The sequence below is a fragment of the Uranotaenia lowii genome, chromosome 1 (assembly GCF_029784155.1).
Source record: "Uranotaenia lowii strain MFRU-FL chromosome 1, ASM2978415v1, whole genome shotgun sequence".
NCBI classification, from domain to species: Eukaryota; Metazoa; Arthropoda; class Insecta; order Diptera; family Culicidae; genus Uranotaenia; species Uranotaenia lowii.
In genome coordinates, this window is record NC_073691.1 from 94,306,196 (window position 1) to 94,318,506 (window position 12,311).

At 31.7% G+C, this 12,311-nt stretch overlaps 1 protein-coding gene across 1 annotated transcript in view; it reads right to left on the bottom strand.

The window, feature by feature from the left end:
- LOC129737638 (serine/threonine-protein kinase Smg1) overlaps positions 1–12,311 on the bottom strand; it is a 69,713-nt gene that overhangs the window by 49,288 nt on the left and 8,114 nt on the right. Inside the window, 5 exon segments of the mRNA XM_055728799.1 lie at positions 49–2,777; positions 3,101–4,168; positions 4,230–5,663; positions 5,760–6,229; positions 6,232–6,520. Of these exon segments, the coding sequence (XP_055584774.1) occupies positions 49–2,777; positions 3,101–4,168; positions 4,230–5,663; positions 5,760–6,229; positions 6,232–6,520 (5,990 nt within the window).

Genomic DNA, 12,311 nt, shown 5'->3' on the forward strand with positions numbered 1-12,311 from the left:
AAGAGCATTTAAAAACAATTCTCAGATTATGAAAGTTTTTATACTTACTGGTAATAGAGCTCCGAAGGTCTGCTAACGACTCCCGGTTTGTCCTTTTTCTGTTGGGCTTCGCGCTGTTGCCACTTTTTGTAAAGCGAAAAAATGGGAACAGTGTTATCGACCCAATTGATCAAGCCGGAACGTGGTCCCAGCGGAATAACCGAATAATGCTCAGCCCGGTAGTACGTCACGTTCCCAGTACAGTCGATCGATTTGGTCATCATTAGATTGGCTATGGAGAGGAATTGCATGATGCGTTCATCCAGGTGCAAGTCCTCCAGACCTTTGAACAGATAGCTATAGCGTCGCCCGTTGCTTCCGTAGAACATCATCTTCTTGGGTTTAGTTTTGGTGGGAAGTATCTGCACCAAGTTGTCAACCGAACGGATGAAAATTTGCTGATTCTGATTACTCTCGATACCTGGCATAGAGATGGCTGTGTTGGATAATTTCGCAAGTATTGGGCTAATGTCCGAGAGACGTAAGGAGAATGCAATACGTTTTTGACTGCGTTGTTGAAGTTGGAAGAACAGAGTTTTGAAACGAGCCCAACCATCCATGGGTTTCTTGAAGTCTAGCGGCTCTTTCAGTTTGTCTATCATACCGCTGATGTATTTTAAGTATCTGTCTTGGAAGTGTTTTTCGTGGTTGGTTTCTGGATTGCGAGATGTCATTTCGTGTAACTGCTCCAGCACAAAAATCAAAGGACGCAGCAGCAATTTGTGCTTCTCAATGAAAAGAGTCCGTTTCTGTTCGAGTTGATTACTTTCTTGGATTTTCTGAAGTTCACTTTCAAAACTTGAGAAGCGTTTGTTGTATTCGGAATAAATTTGCTGAAGTGAAATTACCCACAGTTCGTCCCAAAGCAGAGAAATGCGGCGAAGTTCGTGAACCAATATTTGAACCTGCTTTACAGTTTCTGGAGAATCGCGAGAAAGAATGCTCAGAAGAGCATTGAAGCAAACTGCCAAACCTGAAGAATCATCTAAAGATTTCTGCTGTTGTGTGTCGCCATCAATTAAATCACCAATAGCGATGTCCGCAATGTCCATTTTGCGCTCCTGTACGGAGCCGACGACGGCTGGGAATATGATAAGATGGGGGGCGTCTTTGGCAACACGACACAAAAGCTCTGATACACGTTTTCTAACATATGGTTCATGATGATTGAGACGAGAAAAAAGTTGTGGTGTAATGACTCTCCAAGGATTAGTTGGGGTAGTAGAAAGACCTTCTTCGAGCACTTCTTTCAATCCCAGAGCGTGTTTCACGATTAAACGCAACAAACGAAGCGTAGCTGTAACGGTGGAAGAATTTCCGTACTCGCTTTCCATTTCAAGCGAAGATGACAGCTGCAGGAACTTGAAGTAGGACGACGCTGCCGCTTCGTAGTATCCGTAAACAGTTCGGTGCGTCTGGCGCCAAATTTCAACAATCTGCTGAAGCTTTTCCGGAGGGCATTTGCACAGATCCGGCACCGTTGACTGAAGTGACTCCAACAAATCAGTGGAACTTGTTTCGTTGAGTCCGATTTCGTCGTCTTCCGAAATTACCTCATGTTGGTTCAAAATAACGGCAATCTTCTGCAAATCATCCGCTGATGTTCCCGGTAAAATTTTACGAATTTCTTCCAAGTTGATTTTGTGCACAGTGTTACCCTCAGTATTGAATTCGACCATCTTTTTGCCCCAACGATAACACCACGATCCGAAATGACACCAAGCCTTTGCCAGCGTAGGACAACGCTGAACACCGGCCTGAAGTAGTTTTCCAACATCAATATCCATAGAGGAAAAGATCGTTACCATCCTGGGATCAGGAGCGGGTTTAACATCCGGCAAGGTTCCAATCAACGACGTTAATGGAGATTTTGTCGTTAAAATCTTTGAATCCTCATTCTGAATCCAATCCGCAATCGTTAGCAAAAAACGTGTCTGTCTTTCTTGCAAGCCAGAATCGCCGACATTGCCTTCCAACCCATCCAGCTCTTCTAGTCTTTCTCCCAGTCTAAGAACAGCAACAGAGGCAAACTGGATGGCTTCCTGTTTACGATTCGGCTGGCAATATATCCACTTGCACTGTTCATAAACAGCCCTCGAGAGACTTTCACTCCAAATGGCACGATCCAAATCGGAATTCATTAGCTGCGCCTGAACTGCATCGATATCTTCCAACTGCATCGGATACACATGGGCCAATGCTTCCGCCAGATCCGAGTTTTTATAAAATATCCCCAGCTCTCGTCTGCACAGTCCATAATTGTTTTCCTTCCGCGCGACTGAAACCAAATCCAAGCGCATTTCCACGTTGTGATGCTTTCCATACGCATTCTCATCCATAAATTCCGACCAGGAAAGAATTCTCATCATCGACAATGAACCATAAAACTTCTCCACCTGGAGCGATTTCAGATTTTCCATCGTATACTGACCGGTGCTGGCGATGTGTGCAATGTGATTCGATATCGTCAGCTGGAACAAAAACTCCTTCGAGCGGGTCAGCAGACAGTCCTGCAGCTCGCTGTGAATGATCTCCTGGCAAATGGTGAGCTTCTTCTGCTTCTCTTCGTCGGAATCATTCGCCAACAGTGTGAAAGCAATCGAATTTTCCACCTGGCTCATAATTTTGTGACTGGAAAAGTTGTTCCCGATGTCGGTGCCCAAATCGGCCAAGTCCCAGGAGGACATTTCGATCACGTTTCTGTCCCGATGCTGGTAATACTCAATCCAACATTTTATCTGCAAGGTAAACAATAGTACAAATTGATATTCTAAATTTTCGATTTTAGTTTTTCAGTAGGTACAGATCTAAGACATTAAATTTGACATTTTAGATTTAAGTTCTTAGCTTATTAGATTTTTACATTTTATTTTTCTTAATACCTGGTTTAGATTTTAGATTTTTCATTTAAGTAGATTTTGGATTTTGTTGTTTAAATTTCAGATTTTAGAATTGAATGAGATTTTAAATCTTAGATAATCGTTAAAATTCAAATTTAAAATGTTGGAGGCCAGTTTACAGATAAGGTTTCAAAATTTGTTAATGAAAATGACCATCATACCTGATCCGATGTGAACGTCAACAGTGGAATCGTAGCCCGCTGTCGGCCGCTTTGTTCTTCTGCAATCAGAAATTCGTACAGCTCGTAATAACGCTCGGTAAAGATCAAATTCAGAATTATTTGATCGACGATGAAATCACGAATGTGCGGATCCAGATTGGTCGATTCCGAATCAGCCAGAATAGCGAAGAATCCATCCACGGAGGTTTCCCGATGGCCAGCGGCTTCCTCTGCTGCCATTTTAATCCAAGCATATTTTCTGCCGGTAATTTTCTTCGCCCAAACGTACACGCCACACAGTGCATCGCTTTCCCAGTTACGCAACAAGGCCCAGACCAAGGACATGAGGGTATGTTCGAATATCGGATCGGAGCACTTATCGGCTACGACAAGCTCCTTGAGCACAGCTTCCGAATAACGGATCACCATCTCCGGTTCCATACAGTGGAGGGCGACCAGATCTACGGCCGTCCGAATGTTGTTGAACCACGCGGCACAGGTCGAAAAATTAACCCGGAAGAACGTCCTCGCCGGCTTTTCCGGATTAGGTAATGCAAATGCCGTTCCTTCGGCTGCGTTGTAAATGGATTTTTCCAACGATTCCAAAAATCCTAAGAGAATGCGAGCATTACGCTGATTGGCCATCGATGCCTTGAGATCTCTTACGGTGGATCGCTCTTTCAGCGCAAGAACACGGGCCTCTTCTTTGATGATCGATTCAATTTTGAGGAACGTTTCCTTTGGTTTTCCGATCGGGGTCCGCAGTTTGCTGTTCACACAGTAGTGTGCCATTTCCCACTGGATCCACGGTATGAGACAGCGCAAATCTTTGATGGCCATCTCACCGTACGATTCGTTTCGACCCTTGTCCACAAACCACGACTTTACGAAAACCTCTTTCAGGAAATCGTCGATACATTCCGCGTTCCGATTGAAGCCAATACGGTCGAAAAATTGACGGAAGTACTGCGACCGTATGTCACCGGTGTTTTCAGCGTTCACGTACCAGTTCTGCAGCTCGTAGATTTGCTGGCTACGGTTTTTGTTGTTACCGGAAAATTGACTTACCTGAAAGAAGATATTAAGTAAAAATTACCAAGTTAGGCGGAAAAATGAGTCCTATACTTACTTGTTTTAGTGAGAAGCGCAGCGGCAGTTTGGCTAAAATGCTCGAGAAAGTTTCCCGGATTTCACTGCAGGTAGCACACATATGAACGCAGCATACTTCGGCTATATCGTGATACGCGGCCACTGGCAGAGCCTTATAGGAGCTAACCCACTGCAAACATTCCCCACATTTCTTCACCAATGATTCGGATCCCCAAACACTAAGACTGCAAATACTTTTCAGAATGGCACTATAGCTGTCGTTTTCGAGCAGCACATCGTAATACTGCGCAGCTTGGCCGAATATGGCCCGGCTCCAGTCCAGAAGTAACTCTTGATGTTGCGATGGAATGTCAGAGTTGAAAATTTGCGCCAGAAACTCGATAATTGTTTGAAAGTGCTTGGCTGTTGGACTGCTTGATGACGAAGAATCTTCCAGACCGAGGCGATTGAACGAACCCATCAACGAATAGTTCTTAGAACGCAACAATGTACTTGACGTTAGAAAGTTGTTATTCTGAACACAATGCTGATATGCTACATGCAAAACAGCATACTGCAGTTGCCTCAATTTTTCCCAAACTTTACAATCGAGGAGACGTAGATTGTCCAATAGTACCACGAGAATGCTAGGTTGCAGTGTCCACATCACTAGGATGGAATTGTTTGCCATGGCCAGTGTCGATAGAGTCAGTAGATTGAAGTTGATTGTATATTCGGCTTGTCTGATGTTTTCATTTCTCTCCAATTGATTCATGGCATCCGTCAAATCGTCAAGTATGAATTTGTAAGCTTGTTGAAGAATATTCACATTCTTGATGGCTAAAATCTTGTGGTACAATGCAAGTAACCCTTCTTGAATTTCGTTGCACTGCCGGAAACGCAGTTCAGTGAAAGGTGTTTTAGATTTCCACACAAGATCCAGAAATTCAGGTGACAGATTGGTTGAATAATATTCCACATAGCGTAACAAAACGAGCATCAAGCTATTAAGCTGACGTTGGTTCATGTTTCCCACAAGTTGCATTTCCGTTTGAATAACCGTAAAAATCTCTTCATTCGAAACGGTCGTTGACAAAGGGTCCAACATCAACAGCACGATTAGGCATTCATTGATCGGTAGGAGAACTTCCTCGAGGCACGCTCTCCGGGCCACCATGGCACTTACGCGCACAATCTGCTGGAAGCTATTGTCGACTAGTTCCTTCCCGGCGCCATGGATGAGCGCCTCGGGGCTGATGAACAGACATTTCATAACCGTATTGTATGCATCCAGCAGGGAGCTGAAGGAAATAGCCGAAGCCACAAACTGCTCGTCCCAACCATTGGCGTCCGGTTGATTTTCGGGGTTTTCCAAGTCTTCGCAACAGGCGGCTATGTCTTCGACAAATTGACCCAGCAGGCCTACGGTGAAGTCCAGGTCTTCGTTCCAGAATACCTTGAAAGTTTGCAGAACCTACGGATGACAATGAAAATCAAGTTAATTTATAAAAAAAACTTTGATCAAATCTGATTTTAATTTTTTTGGTAATTTTAATCCGAGAGAACATACCTGCGAACAATGATTTTTAACCTCCAACAATTGATCCGTTTCCAAGTGCCATCCGACAACAATGTCCACAATATCCGTAAAGTAATGCTTAAAGCAATCCGGATATCGAGTGCTCATTTCCATAATAACGCTTGTGATTGCCAAAAATACATCGACCATATCGGCACCCTCCAGGTAATCTTTGAGTAGTTCCATCATCCGCGGTGCGGAATCCTTCAAATCCCCGTGAACATCCAGAGAGACCGTTTTTCGAAGCGCCAGCATCATGGCCCGTTTCATCTTCTTCGATTGCTTGTAGTACTTGACTATCCAGGCATGGTACGCATTATAGTCAGTCCGTGCCACGAATCCCATCATTCCGAAAACTGCGGCCGCAGCTTCCATACTATCACGAGGTCCATTCTCAAGCACCGAAACGATTCCATCGGCCAGTATCTCGAAAGATTTCCTAATGTACGAAGTATTGCATGTTCCATGATAACTACCCCGAGCTTGGTGCACAGATCGCGACACACCTTAACGTCCGTTTCCTGACATAACCGACGGAGCAATTTGGAAATCCGCATATCCTCCGGAAGATTGGCCTGCAGTTTTTTGTTTAGCTCATGTGAGATAATGCCAACGCTCAGCACATCGTTGAACGATTTTTGGCTGTTATCTTCCGTTTGATATGGTGCGGCTTTGCTGATAGCGTTGCCTGTGCGATTTGCGGTTCTCGAATTTCTCCACCTCCACCACTTACGACAATCGCCGACGGCCCTCTTTCACTCGTTGACTCTCCTCTGGATCTTTGGAATTTCATCGGTTCCATAGTCCTCCAGTCACCACTTCCGGATGGGTCATCCATTCTTTCTTCTCAATCAACTATGACAACATTCGGAGACTAAATTTTCCTTAAAATCGAAGACAAAATTTGGTGTAGATTGATGCGATTATTGTACCTGAATTTGCAACTTACATTTTACACTTCCCCACGTCCTTTTTGCTCCAAAGATCAAAGAAAATCAATCCTGCAGGGAATCTCAACAGCAAATGAACTAATTATGACTGATTTATCCCGAAAACAAGCGAAAAAACCTTCACGTTACGATAATATGTTGTGAAATACGCGGAAAGAAAAAAAAAACTGCGGTCGATGGCCACGCGCGAATATTTTTTGTTATTGTTTTGGTTTTTGACAGCGTGCCTCATCGGCCAGCACATTGCACACTGAAATTCATTCGATGTGCGATGTAGAAAAACAATCTTGTAGTTTTTTATTAAAAAAAAAGCAGAAATTAAACTAAAATATGAAAAAGAACAAGTGAAATAAATCCAAAAAATAACAGGAATTACAAAAATGAAACTTAAAAATTAAATAAATAAAAACTACTAAAATTGAAAAAAAAGTATAGAGAAATCCAAATTTTAAAAAAATTAAAAAAAAAAATACAATGAAAAAAACATTGAAACATTTAATCGATAAAATAATAACGAATAAGACAATAAACAAATGACAAAGAAACAACAATAAAAAATAAATAACAAAATGTTCGCGAAATAAAAAATAACAAAAATCACAAAAGTTACCAAAATTAAAGAAATTTTTTTTTATAAAAATAGAGTAAATGAAGTTGACGAAACTAAAAATAAATGCAAAACCAAAACCAAACCAAAATTGCGAAAATTACAAAATAACAAAATTTATAAAATTACAAAAATTACAAAAATTACAAAAATTACAAAAATTACAAAAATTACAAAAATTACAAAAATTACAAAAATTACAAAAATTACAAAAATTACAAAAATTACAAAAATTACAAAAATTACAAAAATTACAAAAATTACAAAAATTACAAAAATTACAAAAATTACAAAAATTACAAAAATTACAAAAATTACAAATATTACATAAATTATAAAATTAAAAAAATCACAAAAATTACAAAAATTACAAAAATTACAAAATTACAAAAATTACAAAAATTACAAAAATTACAAAATTACAAAAATTACAAAAATTACAAAAATTACAAAAATACAAATTACAAAATTACAAAAAATTACAAAATTACAAAAATTACAAAAATTACAAAAATTACAAAATTACAAAAATTACAAAAATTACAAAAATTACAAAAATTACAAAAATTACAAAAATTACAAAAATACAAAAATTACAAAATTACACAAAATTACAAAAATTACAAAAATTACACAAAATTACAAAAGTTGCAAAAATACAAAAATTACAAAATTACAAAATTAACAAAATAAAAAAAAAACAAAATAACAAAAATTACAAAAATTACATAAATTACAAAAATTACAAAAAGTACAAATACAAAATTACAAAAATTACAAAAATTACAAAAATTACAAAAATTACAAAAATTACAAAAATTACAAAAGTACAAAAATTACAAAATTACAAAAATTACAAAAATTACAAAAATTACAAAAATTACAAATACAATTACAAAATTTACAAAAATTACAAAATTACAAAAATTACAAAAATTACAAAATTACAAAATTACAAAAATTACAAAAATTACAAAAATTACAAAAATTACAAAAATTACAAAAGACAAAGTACAAAAATTACAAAAATACAAAAATTACAAAAATTACAAAAATTACAAAAATTACAAAATTACAAAACTTACAAAAATTACAAAAACAAAATACAAAAATTACAAAAATTACAAAAATTACAAAAATTACAAAAATTACAAAAATTACAAAAATTACAAAATTACAAAAATTACAAAAATTACAAAAATTACAAAAATTACAAAATCAAAATTACAAAAATTACAAAATTACAAAAATTACAAAAATTACAAAAATTACAAAATTACAAAAATTACAAGAATTACAAAAATTACAAAAATTACAAAAATTACAAAAATTACAAAAATTTACAAAAATTACAAAAATTACAAAAATTACAAAAATTACAAAATTACAAAAATTACAAAATTACAAAAATTACAAAAATTACAAAAATTACAAAAATTACAAAAATTACAAAAATTACAAAAATTACAAAAATTACAAAAATTACAAAAAGTACAAAAATTACAAAAATTACAAAAATTACAAAAAACAAAATAAAATTACAAAAATTACAAAAATTACAAAAATTACAAAAATTACAAAAATTACAAAAATTACAAAAATTACAAAATTACAAAAATTACAAAAATTACAAAAAATTACAAAAATTACAAAAATTACAAAAATTACAAAAATTACAACAAAATTACAAAAATTACAAAAATTACAAAAATTACAAAAATTACAAAAATTACAAAAATTACAAAAATTACAAAAATTACAAAAATTACAAAAATTACAAAAACTACAAAAATTACAAAAATTACAAAAATTACAAAAATTACAAAAATTACAAAACATTACAAAAATTACAAAAATTACAAAAATTACAAAAATTACAAAAATTACAAAATTACAAAAATTACAAAAATTACAAAAATTACAAAAATTACAAAAATTACAAAAATTACAAAATTACAAAAATTACAAAAATTACAAAAATTACAAAAATTACAAAAATTACAAAATTACACAAATACAAATTACAAAAATTACAAAAATTACAAAATTACAAAAATTACAAAATACAAAATTACAAAATTACAAAAAATACAAAAATTACAAAAATTACAAAAATTACAAAATTACAAAAATTACAAAAATTACAAAAATACAAAAATTACAAAAATTACAAAAATTACAAAAATTACAAAATTACAAAAATTACAAAAATTACAAAAATTACAAAAAATTACAAAAATTACAAAAATTACAAAAATTACAAAATTACAAAAATTACAAAAATTACAAAATTACAAAAATTACAAAAATTACAAAATTACAAAAATACAAAAATTACACAAATTACAAAATTACAAAAATTACAAAAATTACAAAAATTACAAAAATACAAAATTACAAAAATTACAAAAATTACAAAAATTACAAAAATTACAAAAATTACAAAATTACAAAAATTACAAATTACAAAAATTACAAAAATACAAAAATTACAAAAATTACAAAAATTACAAAAATAACAAATACAAAAATTACAAAAATTACAAAAATTAAAAAATTACAAAATTACAAAAATAACAAAATTACAAAAATTACACAAAAATTACAAAATTACAAAAATTACAAAAATTACAAAAATTACAAAATTACAAAAATTACAAAAATTACAAAAATTACAAAATTACAAAATTACAAAATTACAAAAATTACAAAATTACAAAAATTACAAAATTACAAAAATTACAAAATTACAAAAATTACAAAATTACAAAAATACAAAATTACAAAAATTACAAAATTACAAAAAATTACAAAATTACAAAAATTACAAAAATTACAAAAATTACAAAATTACAAAAATTACACAAAATTACAAAATTACAAAAATTACAAAATTACAAAAATTACAAAATTACAAAATTACAAAAATTACAAAAATTACAAAATTACAAATTACAAAAATTACAAAAATTACAAAAATTACAAAAATTACAAAAATACAAAATTACAAATACAATTACAAAAATTACAAAATTACAAAAATTACAAAAATTACAAAATTACAAAAATTACAAAAATACAAAATTACAACAAAAATTACAAAAATTACAAAAATTACAAAATTACAAAAATTACAAAAATTACAAAAATTACAAAATTACAAAAATTACAAAATTACAAAAATTACAAAAATTACAAAAATTACAAAAATTACAAAAATTACAAAAATTACAAAAATTACAAAAAATTACAAAATTACAAAAATTACAAAAATTACAAAAATTACAACAAATTACAAAAATTACAAAAATTACAAAATTACAAAAATTACAAAAATTACAAAAATTACAAAAATTACAAAATTACAAAAATTACAAAAATTACAAAATTACAAAAATTACAAAATTACAAAAATTACAAAAATTACAAAAATTACAAAAATTACAAAAATTACAAAATTACAAAAAATTACAAAAACTACAAATTACAAAAATTACAAAAATTACAAAAATTACAAAATTACAAAAATTACAAAAATTACAAAAATACAAAATTACAAAAATTACAAAATTACAAAAATTACAAAAATTACAAAAATTACGAAAATTACGAAAATACAAAAAAATTACTAATACAAAAGACAAAAATTACAAAACATTACAAAAAAGACAAAAGACAAAAGACAAAAAGACAAAAAAGACAAAAAAGACAAAAAAGACAAAAAAGACAAAAAAAGACAAAACACACAGACAAAAAAGACAAAAAGACAAAAAAGACAAAAAAGACAAAAAGACAAAAAGACAAAAAGACAAAAAAGACAAAAAAGACAAAAAAGACAAAAAGACAAAAAAGACAAAAAAGACAAAAAAGACAAAAAAGACAAAAAAGACAAAAAGACAAAAAAGACAAAAAGACAAAAAAGACAAAAAGACAAAAAAGACAAAAAAGACAAAAAGACAAAAAAGACAAAAAGACAAAAAAGACAAAAAAGACAAAAAAGACAAAAAAGACAAAAAGACAAAAAAGACAAAAAAGACAAAAAGACAAAAAGACAAAAAAAAAGACAAAAAAGACAAAAAAGACAAAAGACAAAAAGACAAAAAAGACAAAAAAGACAACAAAGACAAAAAAGACAAAAAAGACAAAAAAGACAAAAAAGACAAAAAAGACAAAAAAGACAAAAAAGACAAAAAGACAAAAAAGACAAAAAGACAAAAAGACAAGACAAAAGACAAAAAGACAAAAAAGACAAAAAAGACAAAAAAGACAAAAAAGACAAAAAAGACAAAAAAGACAAAAAAGACAAAAAGACAAAAAAGACAAAAAAGACAAAAAAGACAAAAAAGACAAAAAAGACAAAAGACAAAAAGACAAAAAAAGACAAAAAGACAAAAGACAAAAAGACAAAAAGACAAAAAGACAAAAAAGACAAGACAAAAAGACAAAAAAGACAAAAAGACAAAAGACAAAAAGACAAAAAAGACAAAAAAGACAAAAAAGACAAAAAGACAAAAAAACAAAAGACAAAAAAGACAAAAAGACAAAAAGACAAAAAAGACAAAAAAGACAAAAAACAAAAGACAAAAAAGACAAAAAGACAAAAAGACAAAAGACAAAAAAGACAAAAAAGACAAAAAAGACAAAAAAGACAAAAAAGACAAAAAAGACAAAAAGACAAAAAAGACAAAAAAGACAAAAAAGACAAAAAAGACAAAAAAGACAAAAAAGACAAAAAAGACAAAAAGACAAAAAAGACAAAAAAGACAAAAAGACAAAAAAGACAAAAAAGACAAAAAAGACAAAAAAGACAAAAAGACAAAAAAGACAAAAAAGACAAAAAAGACAAAAAAGACAAAGACAAAAAGACAAAAAGACAACAAAACAAGACAAAAAAAGACAAAAAAGACAAAAAAGACAAAAAGACAAAAAGACAAAAAAGACAAAAAAGACAAAAACAAAAAGACAAAAAAGACAAAGACAAAAAGA